General features: G+C 42.0%; 1 protein-coding gene across 2 annotated transcripts in view; it reads left to right on the top strand.

The window, feature by feature from the left end:
* The first annotated feature begins 8,894 nt into the window (after positions 1-8,894).
* Positions 8,895-23,383, top strand: part of LOC129363432 (microtubule-associated serine/threonine-protein kinase 1-like) — a 41,914-nt gene continuing 27,425 nt past the window's right edge. The window contains exons 1-2 of one of the 2 annotated variants that reach the window (XM_055035559.1): positions 8,895-9,596; positions 17,563-17,591. In XM_055035559.1, coding sequence (XP_054891534.1) covers positions 9,558-9,596; positions 17,563-17,591 — 68 coding nt within the window. In that variant the 5' untranslated portion in view covers positions 8,895-9,557. Of the gene's footprint in view, positions 9,597-17,562; positions 17,592-19,497; positions 19,802-23,383 lie in introns of those variants that run through there. The other variant, XM_055035560.1, reaches the window with a different exon arrangement.

The raw sequence follows: 23,383 nt of genomic DNA, 5'->3' as shown, positions 1-23,383 counted from the left end.
TTAGTTTGGATGGTTATTTTGGTCATAGGACTTGTTGCATCTTCTCATGGGTTTTTTTGCTGGATGATGTTCATCTTGCCAAAGCAGAAGCTGAACCAATGTAGGTACAGCCTCCTTGGGGGCAGCGGCCTGACCTGGCGGCAGCAGATTGAGACAGGAAGAAGTCCAACATCGCCACCGCATGGCCTTATGGCGGAACTGTTTCCATTTTACTGCCCATCCATGAACTTCCATTGTGGAGTGTAAAGTCAACTGAAACTGTCTCCTCTTCTTGGCAGTGTGGAGGTGAAGTTTGATGGGTTGAGTCGGTGGAAGTGGGGTGAACCATTTCGGCAGTAAAGGCAGTGTCCAGGTCCTTTAGTCTCTAGCTGCCGTTTGGTCTCATTCTTCTGTCCTGGACGTTTTTCCCCAAATTCATGGTCATGGTGGCGACGGCGTAAGTGGATAAAATCATGATGGTGCTCCCCACAAAATGAGACGAGGCTCCCCGCTTCGGCACGAACCTCCAGTGAGTGGACGCTTGTGGCCTCTGGGCGTCCGTCGCCTCCACCGTCTGAGAGACCGACTCCATGGCTGCTGCTCCGACAGGCTGCCACTGCAAACAGCAACTCCAAGATGGATCCAAATGTATTTGCTTCTGTCTCTTTTGTCAGGAAGACAGACAGTGTTCTTCTCGCTGCAGCTCGATGCACCTGCTTTTCTCCCCCCCCTACAAAAACGCGCCTCTTTATCTAGTCGGCCTTGTTTGCACACGTCAAATCCTCAGACTCGGCTTGATGCCGGAGTGCGTCAGCGGCAGCTGTGGGAGGTCGACAGGACAAACTAGGTCTCCTGTCCCCGGTGCAAGCTGTAGACAGGACTCGTTAATAGAACAAACCAAAGCCATTGAGTCTCCTTAATTGTGCTTGGGGATCGATGTCGACTCAGGCAGATCATTTAACCTGTGAGGAGCAGGATTAAGTCTCTAGTTCCAGTCAGACGTTTACATGCACTCTTATCACGGGCATGATGATAATTAGAGGCTTTTATCCATTTGTTTGAACTAATTTGTTTTTCTCTCAAGGTGAAATAACTTCACATACAATGATTTTGAATATCTGTGTGCACAACTCCTTTGCTGGTATTTAGTTAAAAGCTCCTTTTAAAGTCGTTTGCTCCTGGTATAATTCTACCCGAATATTTGGTAGCTGATTAATTTTTTTTAAAGGATTGAGGTTCTCCAGAAGCCTCCTCAAACCTCCAACCCCGACATACCTGCACCCCCAAACTCCTATAAGAGTGGTGGTGTGACGGAGCGAGTGAAGCCTGGGGAAAGGAGGACTGTAGGGGGGTAAAATGCTCTCCTCCCTGTGGGGAAGATAGGTAACTCAGGCTACCCCACAAAGGGGAGAAGGTCCTGGCACAGCCACCCTGGGGCCAATGGCACCTGCATCACCAAGTTCCATAGAACCCAGAGACAATCACCAAGCCCCAAAAACTGAACAGAACTGGGACCAACACCTGAAACACCTCAACCCTAACACCCAGCATCTGGTCAAAGATGACCTTTCATTATGTCAAACAAAAGGTCAACAATGAATCAAACCTTACAAATAGTCTGCTCCAAATATATAACAGCCTAAAAACTTTGTGCACATTTAAAACCATCTCATTTTGATGTCAGGAGATCTGGGCCTGTTCCCAAAGCAAATCCTTTCGGGTCAACATGTTTTATCTTGATAGTCATCACTTTTATATCCAAGTTAGTATCCTATTAGCTGACCTCATTTTCGCTTCTAACATCAGCAGGCAGAAAACGAGACACAGAACCACGATCAATCTATTTTCTGACAATGAGGAACAAGAAACAGATCTCACCGCTCGAGCATGTGTCGGTGCACCTTTTGGGGAGATGTACGACTTGACAGACGCCCAGACAGATTCATTTCGGCGTGGCGGCGGCAGACGGATGGCTGAGGAGGATCCCGTCAGACAGCTCTGTTTGTTCCATAACTCTGCTGCAGAGATGACACCTGCAGAGGGGAAGCAGATCAATAGGCGAGACAAATCATGCTGCTCCTTTCACTTTGTCAGCAGCGGTTCTGTCCTCAGGTGTGCCTGAAGCATCAAATCGCGTCATATTTTATCCTCCATTTTAGCCCAGTCATGCAAACAGTATTATATGAACAAATGTCGCTTCTGCACGCACCCCTCAAGTCAGTCTCCTTCATACAAATAACTGGATTTTTCTGCAAGGGAAGCAAAACACAGCGGTGGCTGCGTCATGCTGTGGGGGCATTTTTCCTCAGCAGAGACGTGGACTCTGGTCAGAGTTGATGAGAAAACTGAGGAATACCAATAAAATAAATTGAGGCTCGTGGTGCAAACGGAAAAAAGAAAAGAGGGGGACAAAAAAAAAAGAATCAAATATCTTTGCGAGCGAGAACATCAGATCACATCTGTAACTTTTCACATCAGGCTGAGCAGAAAGCAGCAGATTTGTGGCTCCTGCTTTCTGGATTCAGCCAGGTTCTGTTTTGGGACCGTTTGCGTCACCGCAGTTGGATTACCTGGGCAGACTGACAGGTGCGTCTTTATCTCCTCATGCCTAAAGGGGGAAACGCTAATGTTAGCATCGTCTGCCTTAAAGCTGCACCCAATTACAAGCTGACCTAAGATTTGGAAACTGCACATACTTAAATAAATAAATAAATAAAATAACAGATATTTACTCAGTTCTGTTCTCATTCGTGTTATTAAACTTTTTATTTTTTGTGCTTCAGTTCAGAGTATTGATCGATATTAAAACGGAGTGAAGACATCATGAGAGGGAAGCACATAATGTGGAAATATTGACGACATTAGCCAGGAAGACGTGTCATGATAAATTGTTCCAGTGATTTAAATAGCATTTAAATGAAATTATTATCAAATGAGTCTTTTGAGACAATTTTCAAGTAAAGTAATGACAGGAGAACGGAAGTTCGCCCTCTCAAACGCCAATAAATACTCATTTTGTACGGAACACTTTGCATGGAAACTGGAAGACTTCTTGAATATCCAAAATAAACAATAAGTGGAAAAAAAAACCCCGGAAACCATAAACAAAATGGTTTATGATGAGCAAGTAAAAAAAATATTTGACCACAAGAAAATCTGAAACATCAGAAGAGAAACCATTGGGCTCATGTGCATTTGTCCTGCAATTCATTGATAAACTGCTTGTTGTGACAGGCTTAGCAGGAAGCTACAGCTCAGGTGCAAATTATTCTTGCAAACAGACAATAACCCGAAACTTACAGCCAAATGCATTAAGATCGACATATTTTTAAGGAAACAGCTGAACAGGTGTATGTGTGTGGCTCAGTTATACACCTGTTCTGTCTGGAGGAATGGGCCAAAATTACAGTGAAAACAAAACTCAAAGTGATGAACCAAAGCCACACAGTTTCAAAAGGCAATTCTCCAAAATACTGAGGGGAAAAAAAAAAACATGTCAATGTCTGAAATGAAGAGATTATAAACAGATCCAAAAAGATGGGCCTGACCTGGCCTGTGGAGGTTTCCGTGACGTCACTCAACTCTGTTGCTTTGAGGTGTTATCTTGAAAAAAAAAAAAAAAAAGCCACAGCTGTGCCTCAGATTAACTTAATTGACCTAATTCACAAATCTGTTAAAGGCACAGTGGCCTTAGTGCACTTAAAGTTTTTCCATTTGAAAGAAGTAGTAAAAATCTAGTTTCATTTAGATAAAAAATAAATAAATACGTTTATAAAACTTATGCCTTTGATGTGAAGATAAAGCCAAAAATATACAAAATATACAAATGTAATGATGTATTACATTTTCTAATCTCACGTGAAAATGAATGCAAGTCATCTTTTTTATTTTCTGTTTCCATCATCGACTATACTATAAAAACAACTTAAGTGATAATTAATAATATGGCGTGAGTTGCTTCTGTGCTGCATTACCTGATCTAACCACCAGAGGGCAGATGGAATACAATGCGGAAAACATGGAGTGGGACGTTGCTGATGTGCACTTAAGTAACAGCAGGTGGGGGAAAAAAAACGAGCAAACAAGACTAATGAGGTATAAACTAAACCCAAACACACACACACATTGGTTCAGTGTGTTCTTACTGCAAAACATCAGTCAAGCTGTTTGCTCCTGCACTGAGTCATCCACTTAGTGCAAGAAGTCTTTAGGCCTAGATGTCCTAGATGTCTGTGTGCAACGACTGAGGATGTACATTTTGTCGACTTAGCGCATCTTTAGAGATGAAAAACCTACATAAAGCACAAACGTGCATTTATGGCTGGAATGACAGCACAGAACATCAAATGAAGGAATACATAAAATGACAGATGGGTTCATCAAAAATAGCCCATGTGTCATTTCAAGTAATTTTTCTCCAAAAGATTCAACGGCGTTGCATGTAAATAAATGCACCACAAAAAAACGTGTTTGCCCTCTTACAGATTTTTTGGACTATTTGGACACACTTTTTTATTTATTGTTGATTACTGAATTTCTTGCACCCTGTCAAGCAGGTCACAAGATTATGCTTTATCGCAACAAAGAGCGTCTTCCTTTTGAAAATATCTGAGGACATATTTTAGTTTTTGCGACAAAATCTGCAAATCAAAACCGCAGCGTTACAAATGACTCATTTATATTTGACTTTATTCGCTTTCGATTCTCTCTCTCTCGTAGTTTACATGTAAAATTACAAACGTTTCCATCCTCTGTAAAGAAACTTGAAAAATCTGTTTCGAATACTTTTTTCCCCCACTGAACAGTCATTCATTTGGCTCAGACACAGAGGAAAAAAAAAGTCGCTGCTGTGACTCCTTCGCTGCACCTCCAGTTTTTGTCTTTTCCTGAACTAAAACACTTGAGGAAACGGTGGAGCTGCATGAGAGACGCAGGACACAATCTACCTGCTCCCATCTTCTCCTTTCGGGACCAAGTGGGTCATTTTCTTTTCTTTTCTTTTTTTTTTTTGAGGATGTTTCTGCATAGTTAGAAACCTTTATTTTTCCACTAATGCGGGAAGTAAGACCGAAGTAAGACTGCAGGACATGAGCTCTTGTCCTGAACCAAGCCGAGCAGCTGCTGGCCTCCCAACGTCAAAGGGATTACAGTTTGATTACGCAAGAGGATATGAAAGCAGCGTGATGTTTTGTGTTGAGACGCAGAGATTCATTCTGCAGCAAATACCGTAACAGGACAAACTGCTGCGTTTCCCCACCCGACCCCCGCCGGGGACAAGCAGAGCGGCAGACAGGAAGAGTTCGTTTATATTTCTACTATATTCTATACTTTCACGGCGACCATCTTCATATTTAGCATGTTTGATTAATCCCTACTACACTAAATCTGTTGTCAATTTTTAAAAAATTAAAAGCATTTGTTCCAAATTCCGGGTTTTTAAATACAGAAAAATATGAAATGCGAAACAACGACAATAGAAAAATAGAAAAAAACCTGCATCTTCTTTTCTATTTACAAAAAACTTTACCAGTTGTAGTGAAAGATGGTCAGAACCGTGTCCGGCTCTGGAGCCGGCAGCTCACAGAATACTGATCTAGAGAGTGGAATAGGGGAGTGTTTTCCAAACTGAGGGCCGTGGCCCTCAGGGGTGGCGCCAGGGGCGATGGAAGGGCCTCAGGAAGTTGGAGGGCAGATGAGAAAAAAAGCAAATGAAGCTAATAAATGTTTTAATCCAATTTTTTCAATCACAAAATATTCAATTCAATCATTATGGCAAAATATGGGATGTTATTTGCTCATCAAGTTAGCATCGCTAGCAAGAAACCGAAAGGTTTTTGTCAAGAGAAACGCGGAAGAAAGCAACCAGTAGCTCCGCTGAGAGGGAAACTAATGCATAATGAATCCCTAAGAATTCATGGGACGCCACATTTACATTAAACAAATGTAATAGTTCAAGAATAATGAACAAAAGCAAGGAAGAAACTCAAGAAGCTGATTTTTCTTCACATATCTTGTCTGTGAGTTTGTCGAGAAACCAACCCCGATTGGGAATAAAGTGTAGAAACACAAATATTATCCGCTGCGTTATCTTCTCATCCCCTTCTTACCCAGGTCTTAAAACAATCGACATAAAACTACAAACTTTTCCGGACGGTGCAGGAAACCTGGAATTCGGCAGGCCCCGTTCTCCTGTCTGGCGTCCAGCGGCTCAGAGAGCGTTCGCAGGAGCGACAGGATCACAAAGACGGCGAGGCTTTGTGTGGACGAGAGGGGCCCGACGGGGCGGGCGGATAGTTTTGTCTGCCGGTCAGGGTTTACATAGCGAGCAAGCAGCAGAACAAACCACTGCCATCAGCAGCGAGACGGCCAAACGGCTCCACACATTTAATCTGGCTAAAACACAGCCTGCTTACTGGGGCTGTTTTTCCCCCCCGGCTCAGACTGGACAACTTACTGACGCAGCAGCTCAGGGGTCTGGATTTAAAAATGATTACTTTTCTCTTGTTTTTTTGCTGTTTTTTTTTTCTTTATACAACAATTCTGGATTTTTTTTTACTATAAAAGTACAAAAGTGTACAGAAGCCAAGAGTGGGATTTTTTTCCGATCTCTTTCTGGAGATAATGAGTCAGTTTCTCAGGTTTTCTTGAGATGGCGAGGTGGTTTCCATCTGCTTTTCTCGAGATAGGTTCAAGTTTGTTTTCTGGAGATCACCAGAATAGCTGGTGCGAGTTGAACATGATTGTGACACGTCATCGCAAGGAAATTGTCGGGAAAAGCACATGTGGAAAACTGGAACTTAACTCGTTACCTCGAGGAAACTGGCGTGAAAAAAGTAAAAAGCAGAAACTGTCCGTTCTCGGCTTCCATAAAAGATCGACTATAATCGAAGGAAGTGAACTCCCTCTGATTATGAAATATGATCTAACTATTAGACTGAAATTCATCAATAACAGAACCAAAGTTCAAAAGTTGTTGGTGAAAAATCAATACACCCTGTGATTTAACATCTGTATCTGTCTTCATAGACAGACAGATAGCTAGTCAGCTGGTCGGCTTCAAAGCTAGCTAGAGTCAGACAAATAGCTAGTTGGTTAGCTAGTCAGCTCCCTATCCAGCTAGAGTCAGACAGATAAATAGCTAGTTAGCTAGTCGCCTTCTCAGCTAGCTAGAGTCAGACAGATAGCTAGTTCTGTCTATCAGACAGATAGATAGCTGGTTAGCTAGTCAGCTCCCTAGCTAGCTCGAGTAAGACAGAGAAATAGCTGGTTAGCGAGTCGGCTCCCCAGCTAGCTAGAGTCAGACAGATAGCTAGTTAGTTAGCTTCCTAGCTAGAGTCAGACAGATAGATAGCTGGTTAGCTAGTCGTCTCCTTAATTAGCTAGAGTCAGACAGATAGCTAGTTCTGTCTATCAGACAGATAAATAGCTGGTTAGCTAGTTGGCTCCCTAGCTAGCTCGAGTAACACAGAGAAATAGCTGGTTAGCGAGTCGGCTGCCCAGCTAGCTAGAATCAGACAGATAGCTAGTTAGTTAGTTAGTTGGCTTTCTAGCTAGAGTCAGACAGACAGCCAGTTAGCTAGTCGGCATCCTATCTAGCTGAATAGCCAGTCAGATAGCTAGCGGTCTGTTCCTTCTACTTCCTATAGTTTACATTGTCTTATTGTCAATAGTATATTTTTATCAGAAAAGCAGACACTGCCATAAAAAACAAAAAAACAAAAACAAAGCATAAATCATCTTGCTGTTTGCTCGCAGCTCAACAACAACAGCTTTTCCTGCCTCTTCCCCTCAGGTGGGTCAGCGTGGGCTGGTTCCACATTCTTGGACGCTCCCCTGCAGATCTCCTTCTGCGTCTGGCACTGATGAGGTCATCGCGGCCTGAGCCATATGCTGCCTTAAAACCGTGTGAAAACCGTGATCTCCAGCAAGGCGTTGAGCGATGCGTTCGCCAAAAGAACCGCCCGTCTGCCTGATGAGGGGATAACATCACAACATGATGTGAAGCTCAAAACAAAGCAAACAAACAACAAGAAAAAAACAGTATGATTTTACATCATGCTGCCCCTTTAAGTAGAAATTCACCAGACATACAAGTTTCATGCGGCTTATTGCACTTTTGACTTGGACATTTTTTTTTCTGTTGTCTGATTTTGTCACCACATCATTTACATAAATTATTGACACATGACTTCATACTTTGGTCTGACTGATGATGTCATTTTAAAACCTTAAATGACTGATGTTCTGAGTCATGTCTTAACTGTGTTCTGCTTTGTTCTCGAGTAAACATGAAGCAGTGCTACTCTTACATGAGTGCAGGTTTGTAGGCCTACTTGTGACCGGTTAGTTTGGTATATTTTTTTCCACTGCATATATCGGGTAAAAACTTTGCTAAAAAACAAAACAAAAACATAAAGTTCCAGGTTGCAACAAAATGTGAATGTGTAAAGAAGATGATTATTTTTGCAAAGTTTGATTGTTTAGCTCTTCATTTTTTTTTTTTTTTTGACAAATGTAGGAGCTGGTGACCTTTGCTGCCTTGCCATGGTAACTGTCTGTGGTGCTGAAGTCGAGACCAGATCGTTTCATCCACATTTTTCTCCCCCCTCATGTCTCTCTGTTGATTTTTTTTTTTTTTTTTTTTTTTAAGAAATCAGCAGATTCAGCATCCCTGATCTCTGATCTGGCATCTGCATGAACCCTGCAGAAAGTTGTGACAGTTGCGTGGGATCTGGGCTGGGTGTTCACCACAGTCACAGAAGTGGAACCCCACCAACACACGCACACACACACACACACAGACGCACACACACACACAAAGGAGGAGGGGCGAGAGGGGAGTCCCAGTAAACATTAGAAATTGCTTCTCGCTTCTGTCACTCCATCCGCTTCCCTGGAAGTTAACATTTAAAAAAAAAAAACAACACAATGAATGACTGAACGAAAAAGAGCAGAGAGGGACGTGGGCGCGTGTTTTTTGCGGGAGGAGGCGCTAAATGTTTGCGGCAGAGGAAGACGCGGACCCGCGGCGGAGGATCTGAGTGAGGACGAGCAGCGCGGCTCCACGCCTCCCCGGTGAGGGACGGCGGCGATCGCGGACGCGTCGTCCTTTGTGTGCAGACGCGGAAACGCGCCGGCACGTTTTTTTTTTTTTGTGACTCTGACAAAAGAGGACAGAAGACAGAGACGGACGGGACGAACTTTGGTTCGCACCGACCCCGCGTTGAGGCCCCGCTGGACGGCGCCGAAGCCCCGCGGATCCATCGGCGCGTGGTTGGGCAAGCCATGTCCGGCCGCGGAGAGGCGCAGACCGCCGGCGAGCTGAGAGGAGCCGCAGCGTTTGGTGCCTGGAGAGATTATAACTGTTCTCCGTTTCGTTTTCTATGAGTGCGAGAGGAAAGACGGCGCGGGCGAATGGCAACGCCTGACAAGCGGATTTCCTCGACGTGACCCCGGTCTCATTCAGAGTGTGCGTGTGTGTGTTTTTGGGCTGGACGGTTCGGATGCACGTCGGTTCAGGGTCAAAGGATTGATTCAGCGAGGCGAGGGAAAGCCCTGCATGCCCGCCTCATTACGCCATGGATGACTCGGGGATAATCAGGCGCCGCAGGCTGCAGGTGAGCCGCCGACCGCCGCAGGCTGCAGGTCTGCTGCATGGAGTCAACATGCAGCAGACCTCTCTCTCCTCCAAGTCTTAAGTTTTGGTTGGTTAAATTTAACTGTACAATTTTCAGTCGTTTACCCTTAAAAACATGACAAACATTGTTTATTTATTTATATTTTTGTGCTTGAAATGTCCATTTATTAAGTTGTGTTCACACCCCCGATAGACTGTTTGATTTGGGGACCAAAATTTTCTTGTAAAAAAAAAAAAAAAAAAAAAAAAAAAAAACAACAAAAAAGCTGTTCCCCTCCACGCCTGCGGTGGCGCTGCGCTTCACAAACCGCTTAAGGAGACTACGTGGGGAAAAGAACCTCAGAAGAAGAGCATGACTTCCTTCTTCTCAAATCATAAACGAAAATGAAGCGGCGTCAGGTTTTAGAGGCCGTTCCTCTAGTGCCAGGGCTAGCACGTTTGTTTTGGTTGTATTCACCCAGAATGCCTTGCACCGCAGTCCGTTTCCTGCTGGTGGGTGGCTCCATTTTCACTGTAGAGCAAATGCGGACAGTGGCTATTTTTTTATTTTTTTAGGCCCTTGCAAAAGGAGATAGGATCGATTTCGCATGCAAAACCGACCAGCTGAAGATTAAGGAAACTATCAGATTTAACTGCATGTTTTAGAACTCCTTTAATCTCCGTGGCAACTATTCAGTTATGCTAAACGCCTGGTTGGACTTGGCCCCGCCTTCAAAGACAAAGCTCCTCCTCAGAGCTGAAGTTTCCAAGGTTCCGTCTCACAGAGCAGCCCTCCCCCCCCGAAACTCCCCTGACTCAGCTCCTTCAGACTAGCCAGCAACAATTGGCAAACACCCGATGGAACTGCGCATCTGCTGAGCTCATTATAGGAGCTGCTTCTCAGTGAAACGCTGGTAAAACTGGTTACTAAAGGAGCCATGTTGTGATGACTTCCTGAAGGTGGAGATTCGGAAGTAGGAGGACGTTTTAAAGAGACAGTGGCCCCATTTCAAAGCGCTGAACTACAAAGTAAATTTTTCTTTTAACGCATATATGATGTATAAGCACTTTTATAACAAGTGAAGTCAACATAGTTACTTGATTATGCTATAAAATGATGATAGTATCTGGCTGGAAATCATATAATAAAGCCCCTTTAACAATCAAAAAAAATTTAGCGATCTACTAGTAAACTAAAATAGGTTCTATATGTTTTTTTAACAGGATAACAAAAAAAGAAACACAGTCATGTTAATGTTAGGCTCAAATCCAAACTTCTTTCATGGCTATTTGACCTAAACTAAATCCAGCTGAAATCCTTGGGGTCAGTTTGCAAACTGACTTATGACTGAGTTTGCATCAAGTTTTTTTTTCTCTCTCTCCAGATTAAAAACAAGCTGATTATAAAACCACAAAGAAAACAAAGCTCTTCAAAAGAAGACTTTCTTATACCTTTCTCCCCGAACCCCCGCCTCCCCGTTGGGTTTCAGACTCTCTGCTGAGCCTGTTACCACAACGTGAGCCGATTCCACTCCAAGGCAGGAAGTTTCTGTGTGCCGTAATCCAGGTCACACACATTTTAATGTTCTGATGCGTTCGGCTTTGCTCTCGCTCACCTAACGTCGGGGTTTAGCCTCCCACCCCACACCAACCCCCACTCTGCACCGTCTGCTGCAATGGATGGACGGATGGGCACCGATGCGTGTCAATATGATGCGTCCAAACGACTGCGCTCATCTACTCTGAGGCAACCAGGGGTCACGACCCCACCCTCGCCTCCTCCCTCAGCCCCTCCCTCCGCCACTTTGCTGTTCAGTCAAGTGAACTGAGCGGAGATGAGCGTGGGGCCTGCAGGCCACGCAGACCGCAGCTTCATATGTGTTTGCGATCAGCAGCTTCCTTCCCGCTGCGACGCATTTCATTTCCAAAACTGCGCGTCGCCGTTTTGTTTTGCTGAAACGGAGAATTGTGACTCCGCCGTCAGCCGTTAGCTCACCAGTGCAAACACATACTCTCCATTACAACCGTGGCGGCCATTTTGAAAAACGTCCACCGTCAAAAGGAAACACAAGCTCAAAGAATCGTGATGCGCTACGACTCGACACCGAACATATGCACCTAAATTGCCGGTTTCAGCGAGAAAATTTGCTCGCCGTGACAGCAAACATGGTGGCCATTTTGAAAAGCATCTTTAGCTGAAATATTCAATTCTCTGCGTTCACTACATACTTTGCTACAACCTCAATTGAAACTGGATCTTCTCAGGACATCATGCGACAAACATGAAGAGGCTACACTGTTTTTTTGTTTTGTTTGTTTTTTTGCAAAACAATTGACGCTCAGATTGGTTAGCTGTTAAAAAAAACCAAGTCTTTTCAAAGATTTGCGATGTAACTTGGGTCTGAACTTGAACTGTTTCATTCTGACACATGAATATTCCCTCTATGGAAACATTTACCCGTATGTAAGTTTAAATAGTTTGGATGCTTTCTGTGTAAGAATTGGTGTCATGGTATAAAGCATGCAGGCATTTAACATCTGCACACACATTTCATGTTCACATGTTGACTTTATGGCTGTGTGTGTATGAAACGGTTTGATGACAACTGATTGACTTTGCAGGCTCTGTTAAGCTGCCATGTCAGCCCCTTGGGACTCACTCTCTCTCACACACACACACACACACACACACACACACACATACGCAGCCCTTCTTTCAGCACCATATGGTGACACACCCCTCTTCTCTGTGGCTGAGGTCAGGGGTCACAACCACCAGGCTTTTTCTAACATGACTTACATAACAAGAGCGTGGTCTTTGTGCCACCTAATAACACAGAGACAAGACCGCATGCTTGTTTATTTTCAAGGAAGTGGTCCAATTGATTATCAGATCTTTAAAGAAAACATTAAAGCTTGGATTATAATTGCATAAAATATATTAATCGTATTTCAGAAAGTTACTTGCTAAAAACGGTCGACTGTTTTGCGTGGAGCACTGTCTGCAGCTTGTGAACGTGCAGCTCGTTAAGCTTTTCCATCAGTCTGACTCATTTTTTTTTTTTTTTGTCAGCGGTCAGTAAGTCGCGGCCGTAGGTGATTCCTGGTCCGGCCGCTTTCTCTTGGCATGCTAACACTCTCCGATTGATTGTCGTTTGTCTCCCGGCCAGCTCTCCACTGTCCCGCTGAGCGCAAAGTCTGACAAAATGAACGGCCTCGCCGTCCTGACTGAGCAGAGTACTTTATATTCATACTGCTTAGCTAATCTTGTTTTCTCATAACCGGGGTTCTCTTTCCTTTCCTTTTCTCATCTCATTTCTTCAGTGCAGCCTCCTCTGTGTCCTTCAGTCGTCAGAGGCCTTTTTGGCTGTAGCTTACGAATGACTTTTCTAGTGTTTGTCCCTGACTGGCCATACCTCATGTCGTAGCACACCTTAAATCTCGTCACGTTCTCACTTGCTAGTAAATTGGCACAAACCGTCCATGAGGAATGTGCTCAAACTTACAGTTTAACCCTTTGAAACTGTTCCCATTTTGCCGTAACAACAAAATGTCAGTGTTTTACTTGGATTTTATGTCATGAAGTGGAAAGAGACAAACCTCCCTGAGTTAATACTTTTACAGAACTGCCTCGATTTGATCATGTGCTATTACTTACAGTTCCAGCCAGCACCGTTAATAAGAAAGTTAGCTGCGCTAAAGCAACAGAGCTAATACAAAGCTATACAAACAAGGTATTTAGCTGAAGCTAATGCTAACATGCTAAATTCAACCATATTGGTAATCACCAAAACTCTAACACAGATGTAGAACTTGACGAAAGCAAAATTTTAGAAAACAGCCAAGTAAATTAGAACTTTTGAATTTATCTGGAAGCTAAGTGAGCTAAATGTTTTCAAAGTTAGGCTAAACGCTAACACCCTAAATGAGAAAGTTGCTCCGCTATTAGCAGAAGTGTTTCCAACACTACAACCGAAGAATTGATGCTCGCTGTGGTCCAATTACCAATGTTGTCAACATTGCGGCAACGTAAAAAAAAGACATACAATGATGAAATTGTGAAATAAGAGACACAATTTAAATCATTCATGAATTAGTTTGTTCATGTGACAAGTCATTAAAAAAAAAAACATACTACGCCATCTTCCTCCAACCACTTCCTGTCTTCTTCTTCGTAGATTTCGCCAGCGGTAACGTCCGATTGCTGGTCTTGTGATGCCAAAAAAAAAGAGTTTCCATCACAGTTTTGATACATCCAAAACAGCCAACTAATCCTAGCACAACGTTGTTGTTTTTTTTAATCAAAAAAGCAGAGCTTACTTTGACATTTCTGTGCTTCCTGATTTACTTTCGAAACGTCAGATTGCACATTGCTAAGGTGGATGGAAACGCAGCTGCATGGCAATACCGTTAGCTAAAATGCAGTGACGCTAAAAACACCAAAACCAAAAACTCTGAGTGGGGTCACTACTGTTTCGCGACTTCATATGTTAGCATTTCTGCGAGTAGTGTGTCAAATAAGTGTAGCGTCGTTAGTAATTATGAAATTCCTGCCCTAATATTGGTTTGCACATGGAAATATTTTTGCATCAGGCCCAGATACCCTAAGACAGCTCTACTTAAGAGCGTCTTAGAGTATTTGATGTTTTCACTCCCTCCCTTTATTCGTTCAATCGCGGGAACACATGCTCACATGCTAACCCAGTCGGACCGACAGCCTGGAGCTAAAAGGATCAGACCATCACTTATTAGCTCAAATCTCAGCTTTCTGGTCTGCCGAGGATCCAGAACGACCCTGGATCAACCGCGAGCTGATGCTCAACTCGGAAAACGTGGTCGGGAATCGCGAGAGATCAGAAGGTGCTTTGTGAAAACAGTCGACCTACATCAACGGAGAGATTCATTGGCGTTTTAGTCTCAGCTGCGCAGATCCCTCGGCGTCCCACATCTGCTTTTGGTCTGACGTTTTTCTGAGCTGCATCTGTGAGCAATGAGCACGCTATTCTGTCAAGATAATTAAACCACAGGAGAATATGCTTTGAGCCACGGCCTTCAGAATATTTGGTCAGACCCACATATGAGAAAAGAAGCTTTTTTTTTTTTTTTTTGGTTCCAATCTTAATATATTGAATTTTTATCCTCCCTTTATTAAAATAGTGAGTCTTTGAGCAGCAGCAGCTGTGGGAATATTACAAAATGTGATTTTTTTTAATTTATTTATGTTTCATTCTGGATGAAATCACTGTGTGAGAGGTTATCTAAACCAACCTGGCCCTCTGTCGAAAAGTTACTAACAAGCCCAACCTAACAACTTGGTTGTGAGCAACAACTTCTGCCACAAGCATTTGAAATCAGTGACAAAATAAATTTTTTCCACTTTTTTTTTTTCGTAAATCAACCCCAATGTCACAGAATCTCAATTGTGAAATGATCACTCAATACTCGCTTATTCGAGGAGCTAATTCTGAGTGAAACATTACCTGTTGCAATGACTTTCTGAAGTTTCAGAAAGAGCGGGATCTTAAAGAGACAAAGGCCCAATTTCAATACATCAAATTTCTTTTCAGTCAGATTTTGATACATGTAGCATTTTTTTTTATAGCAACTGGAGATAACAGTAGTGCTATAAAATGGAAAATACATAACACTCCCCTTTAAACAAACCAAGCACATGTTTGATTCAAACAAATTCAGGTCATTGTTGGTTGTGTTTGATATTGAAATTTAATGATATGAAACATTTCAGTTTGAAAAAAAACAAACAAAACAAAGCAAAAACAGAGGAGATCTGTAAAGGAAAAAAAAATTTTTCCCTATGCTCTGAACTGGTAAATGATGTCAACATGGAAGCTGGGACGACTAAAGGACGGCTTCGGTTTGTTTTAGCAAATTAATTACGTCCATGTAAACTGAGCAGGTCTGCTTCATGTGCTCCACCAGGGTTAATGTATTAACACACTCAAAGCTCATTTCCTAGCTGTAAAAAAATTTTGACACGGTTACCTGGATGTGAGATGACAATCATTTGGTTACTGCTTATTCAACATGTATAAAATAAATTAATTAATAATAAAAAAAAAATATTCGATCAGGGCAAAAATATTATTAGATCTCAACAATATTTTGCATTGAAACAATTTGTTTTTGTTACACATTTAGTATCTTTTTTGATGACTTCCTGCAGCTCTTGACCTTTTTACCTGATATTTGCGTCGCTGGTTGAAGGTCGTTGCTCCGGGACATCGACACTTTGAATTTTAATGCTGAATTTTAAGACACATTTTTTCCCCCCAAACTGTCACCTTCCTAAAATGATAAGTCACTTTTCTTTTTTTTCTTAAGTGACTACTTTAGGAGGATGACGAAATATCAGTGGGGATGTGTGAGCATATTTGAGCGTTTAAACCTCAAACCTCCATAACTAAATCTATTCTCTTTTTTTTTAAAATAATAATAATGTGGATGTAATAAGAATCACAGTAAAATCTAACCAGCACTGCGTGTAACGCCAGTTCTGCTTTGACACAGTTTTCACTCCAGTTGAGGCGTTAAAACTGATATGCATGTTAGCATGTCCTGCTAACGCGGGCTTCTCTTAATGCGTCTCGCTCTTGTAAGTTGTTTTCTTCTTGGCTTTGACAGCCCAGGGCCAATTAGCCAGATCAATGAAGGACAAAGTGAAGAGGGATCGATGAGTTGAATATTCACTCAACCTTGTGAGGAGAGCGCTGTGTTAGTTAACCCAGGAGGCACGCAGCTGAACGTCCGGGTTGATTTGGACTCCTGACCCGGAGGCGAGGAGTGGGAAAGGTCGCGCTGGAGCAAAGTGTTTTGAGTTCTTCCTCATCTCGTCTTGCTAAAAAACCAAAAACTTCTATGTATTTTTATTTGAATTTTCGGTGACATATTTTACAAATTCAAAGATCTGTGTCGAGCCACATTTTCCCTGATACCCATAAATAAAATCCGGTACGAAACATTACAGTGGCAGCAGCAGAGGCAAGGGAGCAGCGTTCAGACTGGGCCTCTTTCTATCCATTGCGCGTCCTCATGCAGTTTTCGCTATGCTATATGTACTGTAGGCTTACCGAAAGGAAAAGCAAACGACTTAAGACTGGGGTGGAGGTTCAATCTCCAGCAGAATAACGGCCCTTTACATCGATCCAGAGCTACAGAGGGATTGTTCACGTCAAATACGCTCTGCGTTAGAATGAAGTCAAAGTTTGAAAGAATCTGCGTGGAAAAACCTGGATGCGGATTTTCACGTCTCGCTCTCCACAAAATTCGACTGAGGTTTCAACTACACTTTCCTCCAAGTGGCTGATGAAAATGCAAACCACACTTTTCAGATTTACATATTTTATTCGTCTTTTTTTAACGTTGGTAATGGTGTATCCTTCACCTTCCACTTCACCGTCTGACGTCAACGACGGCGCAGCAGGTTTTTAATTTCTGAGGCGGAGGAACCCGAGGGGACCGGAAATAGAGTTACACACCAGAAGGGCTCCATTTGAATGTGTTATTTATTTATCTATTTTATTTTATTTTACTGTATTTCATTTATGTGTTCAACCACAATTAAAGGAGGCTGTTGAGAAGCATAATTTCCATTAGAGCAGATTTATGGTTAATGTGAGGAAAGCAGCTGTAGTTATGTGCGTTACAATAATTAAAAAAAAAGAAGAAGAAGATAAAGAAATAAATTCCATCTAATGATATAGACAGTATCAAAGTTGCATAATACATTCCTACAGGCTCTAAGTGATTTACAGGAGTGGCAAATGCAAATGAGGCGGATCAGCGGAGCTTGCCAACAACCGATGACGTCATCTGGGAAATGCTGCATCTGTCTTTAAATGTTCACATGAATTCAGCTTTGGGGTTGTTGTTCTTTTTTTTTTGTTTTGTGTTTTCGCACCTGATCTCTCTCTCTTTATTCTCCTCCTCCTCCATGTTGCTGCCAGCAGGATTTGCCGCTGCCGCGCAAGAACAGCAGGTGAGTGTTTTCCCTTCGTTTACTTCCTGTCCCGCTCGCCACTGTTTCCCCTCCTTTCCTCTCTTAAACGAACAGTAGAGCTTCACCAGGTTTCTGGTGGTTGTGTGTGTGTGAGGGTTGGAGTGTGTGAGGCTCTGATTAAGACCGGCTGACGTCTGTGGATTCTGTCCATGGTGCTGAAAAATAATTCATATCCACTGCTTATTGGTCAATCAGCCATCACTTTCATTTTTTTTCCCCTCCATCTACTTTTCTGCTTGTTTGGAAGGTGGCAGAAGACTGTTCTGCCATCTTCCAACAGTAATTTTTTTATAAAATATAAAATTTTACAGATTTGTTAAAACTGTCGCTATGTCGTGACACTATAAGATGAGTGAGATAATCTGCTAAAAGATCGATCTCCTCCACCTCCTCCATGAGCTACTGTGGCTGTCTGAAAGAAAAAAAAACGTACCGCTCCAAAAACAACCAATCAGAGCCAGGAGGAGGAGGGTCTTAGCTCTGTCAATCAATCTTCTGAATATGCTGCTAAATGTGCTCAGAGAAACAACTTACTGTTCCACAAAAAACATTTGTCCGCCGTCATGGGTGGCCACACTAACTAGCTTTAGTATTGGAGCACAGAGTAAGGCGGGAGGGATGAGAGGGCGTGATTGACAGCGCCAAGACCCGCCTCCTGGCTCTTATTGGTTGTTTGTAGTTAGCACTGAGAGAAAGCAGAGGAGCTTGATTGTTTTTTTGATAGATTATCTGTGTCAAACTGTAGCGTTGTGACATAGTGGCAGATTCAACAAATATATGTAAAAAAAATATAGTTACAAACTGCTGCTTTAAGGCTTTCTCATACTTTATACTAAGTGTCAAACTCGGCTCTTGTTGTCCTAGCCACTTGACAAAATTGTATCGTCTTGTTCACAAGGAGGATTTCTCCCATTGACTTGGTTTGTCTCCAGTAGATTCTCCACCGGACCAATCAGCAAACAGCAGGACAAGTCATGAACGACAATTTCAATTTTCTGCTTTGTTTTAGAATTGTAGTCTGCCTGTAGTTTTAGCAATGACAACAGCAGGAAGTGAACGGAGAAGTTCAGTCCGAATTGGCAAAGTTTCCAGACATTGAATCAACATTAACAGCCACCTCATTCGGTTCTGCACGTCTCTCTTAGCATTGGAGGATGGTTGTTTAGATCTCAGACAATTTCCAGCTTCTTGGCATCGAGCTAGTAATGCATTTCATGGGTCACGGGCAGATGTTAGCAGGTTGGTACAATTTAAAACCTCAACAGAGTCCACGCCTCCAGGAAGCAATCGCTTCTTGGAGACCCTCAAACCCTCTGGGCGAAGCAAACGGTGTAGGAAAAGGCCTCGTTTTTACAAGCCGACAAAATACCTCATGGACGGAAATTGCAAAGTCATTGTCCATGAAGGAATCTCCCACTCAAACAAAAACCTGCCAGAACAAATATGGGATTTTTTCTTTCTCCTCTTTCTAAAGTGCTTAAATATAAAATGCAAGAAAATGGACAAAAACAATATGAACAAAATTTGAACCAAGTGATCTTTAAATTTGGGATGCTTGCGCTCATCACATGCCGTCTCCCTCAGTCGGAAGCCATTAGTCCGCCCTCTATTATGGATGAGCTGAGTGGAGTTGGCTCCTCGCTCGGTTTGCCTGCTGCATCCATTCGAGGGTAAACCCAGCCGTTCACAGCTTGTCTGCGTACGCAGCCTACCTCCCAATTAGCTGTGCTCTCTTAATCTCCCATCACTTCAAGCCCTTTCTCGTTGTTGCGTCACACTCCACACTACGGTCGCCCTTCAGTCATTGTGAAAAGCTAGCATCTCTTTCCTCTGCTTCCTTCATTCGCAGTGCCTTGCAGTGAGAGCTTTTAACAGAGTCGAAAGCAGAAATGGCCAAAGTGCATCATAACCTGGATAAGAGGGCCCATAATCCCCTGCTGTCTTTTGTTATTCCTTTCTATAAGAGCGACCCACCCTTCCTCCCTTCAGCACTCCCTCTTTCTCTCTCTTGTTCTCTCTTCCCTCCCTCACCTTTTGCTTCTTGGACTCACTTGCTCAGACACGCAGTCGCCAAAGGATGTGGGACCCACCGTATGTGTCACAGCGGGCTGAAATTATAGTCTCTGTTTTGTGCCTTGATACATTCACAGCAGAAATCCAACCGGCAGCATGTTCCGACGCACTAAAAGGTACCGCAAAGGGCTGGCATATCGAATGGGGAGGATTTTTGTCTTGTTTTCGTGGTTGTGAATGTGTTAGCAGTATGTTTTTTTTTTTTTTTGTGAAGTCTAAAGGTGTGACGTAATAACCTTGTGAGTTTGAGTTGCTACTATCTTGCCGAAGGTCTGAAAGTGTTGATGTGGGATGAATTGTTTATTTTACATTTCCTAAAGCTGAGTGGACGTCTCTTGTTTTTCTGGACTGGCTGTTTTTGTGGTATCCATCCAGGCCAGTTTGATGATGAACCAGAGGAAGTGGTTTGCAAAGACTCCCACTCATGACATCACTTTTTTAGCATTACTGTTGTCACTGACTGCGAAGGAATTGGCGACGGCTGTGCATTGTCGCCAGAGTTTTCGCTGGTCAACATTAAGCAAATGTGTTTTTTGCTCAAGAGGTTAAGTTTAAGGAAATTCAATGACATTGGGTAAGCTCTAGGGCCGTGGATGCAATTGTCCTTCATGGCTCCCTGATTAAAGACACCCAATTTAAATTAATGGCCATAAAAACATACCTGCTGAGGAGGAAATCTAACTGTGTGAATAAATAAAAACAGATTTTTATGCTTGTCTGATTGTAAAGTTGTTCGTGGAAGAGGAAAATAGCAAAAAAAATGTTTATGTTTTTAATTTTATATAGGCTAATCTCTGCTAGCCTGTGTTAAAAAATATCCTATGTTATGGTGGAATTATCTAATTGTAGTTTGCAATAACTACAATTAGATTTTGAACTAGAGGTGAACAAATATAGACTCATAACCTGTGAAATAGGCCTCAGTTTACACCATATAGGAAGCTCCAAAGCAGTCGCTAACCCTAGCATCTCTAGCTAATGGTTAGCTGGTATTATATCTCTGCTGCCTTTTCTTTTTTTTTTTTTTTTTTTTTCTATCGTTTGAAGAAATAACTTCTGAACTAGTTAACAATGTAGAAGCTTCTCAAGGTTTTCCAAATGGTTTTAGCCTGCCTGTTGGTTGAATGACTTTTTTATGCAACAGCAGGGCTGAATGCGTTCCTAATCATATTGTCAAAAACTGAGAAATTAAATGTTAAAAAACAAATTTGGATAAGGACGAAAATACTTCCTTTTTCCTTTTTTTTATAATCGTTTCAAGTTCTGTTTTCCAGCAGTCCCTCCCCACCACCACCTTTTTCCTCTTAGCAGGCTAAGCTAGGGATCCATTTTGACAAACGTTAACTCAAGGGGGATAGCTTCACTTAAATGGTGACTGTCTGGGAGTTTTGTCCGGACGAGTGCTGGAGTGAATTTGAAGACACTTCTGAATGTGTTAGCATGTTGACTTTGTTTACAAGTTAGCTAGCTTAGCTGGAACCAGTAAAACTAGAGTTTCTGCAGGTTGGTGACAGGCTGTCGGTACTGAAGGGATCTGCAAATGTACACAGGGATTTGGCTGAGACATAGAAGCATGTAACAGAGGAATAGCAAGATCCTTAAGTCTTTTTCATATAGGCTAAAATGATAGGTCATCACGAACGTTTGGCCCTGGTTCTGACATTTTGTCTGGTTTGACTCTGGCTGATGTAGCAGAGTATTTTATTGAAACGTGGCTTTGGTGACTCATATATAGAAATTTATGGCCCGGCTTCAGGTTGACCGATTAAAAGTCAGCGAATGCTTACATGAGTCAGACGGATCAAGTGAGAGACGGATTTTTCTGATGCACTTATTCAATGGCACGCGGTAAAAAAAACAAAAAGTAGTGACCATAATTTAAATTACAATATGAAACGCATTAATTCTGTTAACAATGCGTGCAGCTTCGCTTTAATTAAATTTTAGTGGAACTAAAGCTGACATTCAAGCTCCAGGGGTTTCCTCTTTGGCTCCGTCACCAGTGGATGTCCTGCTGAGCTTCTGAGTGACATCATTGTTCCCGGTTTGTGAGACATTGCCAATGTCCACCTGTGGCCTGACACGTGATCAGAAATGTGGACGTCTGAGCTGCTTTGCTGTCCGAAATGATGTTCAAATCCAGCGTGATTTGTAACAAAAGTTACTATCACCTGTGGGAGTCCATTTTCATTTGCACGGCCCAATTACTTTTGTTCCATTTGCAATGTTTGTCCTTAATTGGGCTTTATCTATGTGCAACACTGACATGAAACGGAAATGCACACAGTTTAACGTATAAATACAAAAGTTTGTAATAAGTAAGGAATAAGAAATGTCATCATTCATTATCACACAGTTGTTACTTTATGCTTCTGTTGAGTTTGAATTAGTCTATGCCTGTGCAAGTTAGCTTCTGCACCTCTGCGGTACGTCTTGACAAAATTCTCAACTTTTTAATGTTATTAAAATGATTAAACTTCTTCAATAATTAGCAGATTCCCAAATACAAGAGTGGACACTGAATGGAAAATAAAGGTTTTTTTGTTTGTTTTGTTTTCTTTCACACATCTGGAAACCTGCACCAAGTAAATATTTTACAAAGTAAAAGTGGACCAAGAATTGAGCCCTGTGGCACACCTACAGAAATTGTCTGTAACCATAATCCAAAACCTTGTCACAACCCAATGTTGTGATTTAAAATAAATGATTTAAACCACTCTGAGGTTATTGAAGAAGAAGCCTTGTCTTATCATTTCAAAATGAGAATATCATAATTTAATGTGTCAGAAAATGTTCACAGCTCCTAAACCTGACAATGTAGAGGCGTAAGGAGTTTAGAGAAACGATGAGTGACAGTGAAGGAAACTGTAAGGGAAATGGGTGGAGGTGTTGGGAATGTCGTGTCTTCTGCTCTTCCATTAGGGAGCCGTTTACTGAGAAACGAGAGCGTGGAAGACACATTTCTAGCTGTGACTCCGTTGTTTTTGTTTTGTTTACCTGGAGACTAGATCCAGTGATTGACAGCATTTGGCTTGTGTGCAGGTTCCTTTTACAGGAAGTTTCAAGAACTTGGTTGAACCTAAACTACAGTTTAGTGTTGTTTTCAAGTTCATTTTCTCTAAGGCATTTATGCACATAAATTTGTTTTAACATTTTAAGTGTTAACATTTTTAACACTTAAATTTGAATTAAGTTCTTTGTTAGGACAAGAGGCTCCTCGGATTTTGTATTATTAAAAACTGTTTTAAGGCTGTTCTACAGTAGTGGAGGGTTTTTATTAGATTTTATTTTATATATATATATATATATATATATATATATATATATATATATATATATATATATATATATATATATATATATATATATATCATATGATATACTTTTGCTTCCAACCAGCTTTTTGCATATTTTTATTTTGTTTGGTGACATTATTTTAAACCTAAATCTATCTTGGTTGAGAGCCAATCTAAACGATTGTAAAATAGTAAAATGGTAATAAAGAATAAAAAAAACAACAACAACAACAAAAAAAAACAGATGTTGTAATAGGAAATAAAAATATGCATATGTGTGTGTTTGTCTCTCGGGTGCTGAGGCTCAGGTGTCTGTGGAAACGGCACAATCACAAAGACATCACCTTCCTGCAGTTTTGTGTGTTTGCGTGTGTGTGGGTGTGTGTGTGCGTGTGCGTGCGT

Source organism: Poeciliopsis prolifica, unplaced genomic scaffold, assembly GCF_027474105.1.
Source record: "Poeciliopsis prolifica strain line A6 unplaced genomic scaffold, Auburn_PproV2 SCAFFOLD010, whole genome shotgun sequence".
NCBI lineage: Eukaryota > Metazoa > Chordata > Actinopteri > Cyprinodontiformes > Poeciliidae > Poeciliopsis > Poeciliopsis prolifica.
Note: the sequence above shows the minus strand (reverse complement) of the source record. Positions and strands in the feature narration are given on the sequence as shown.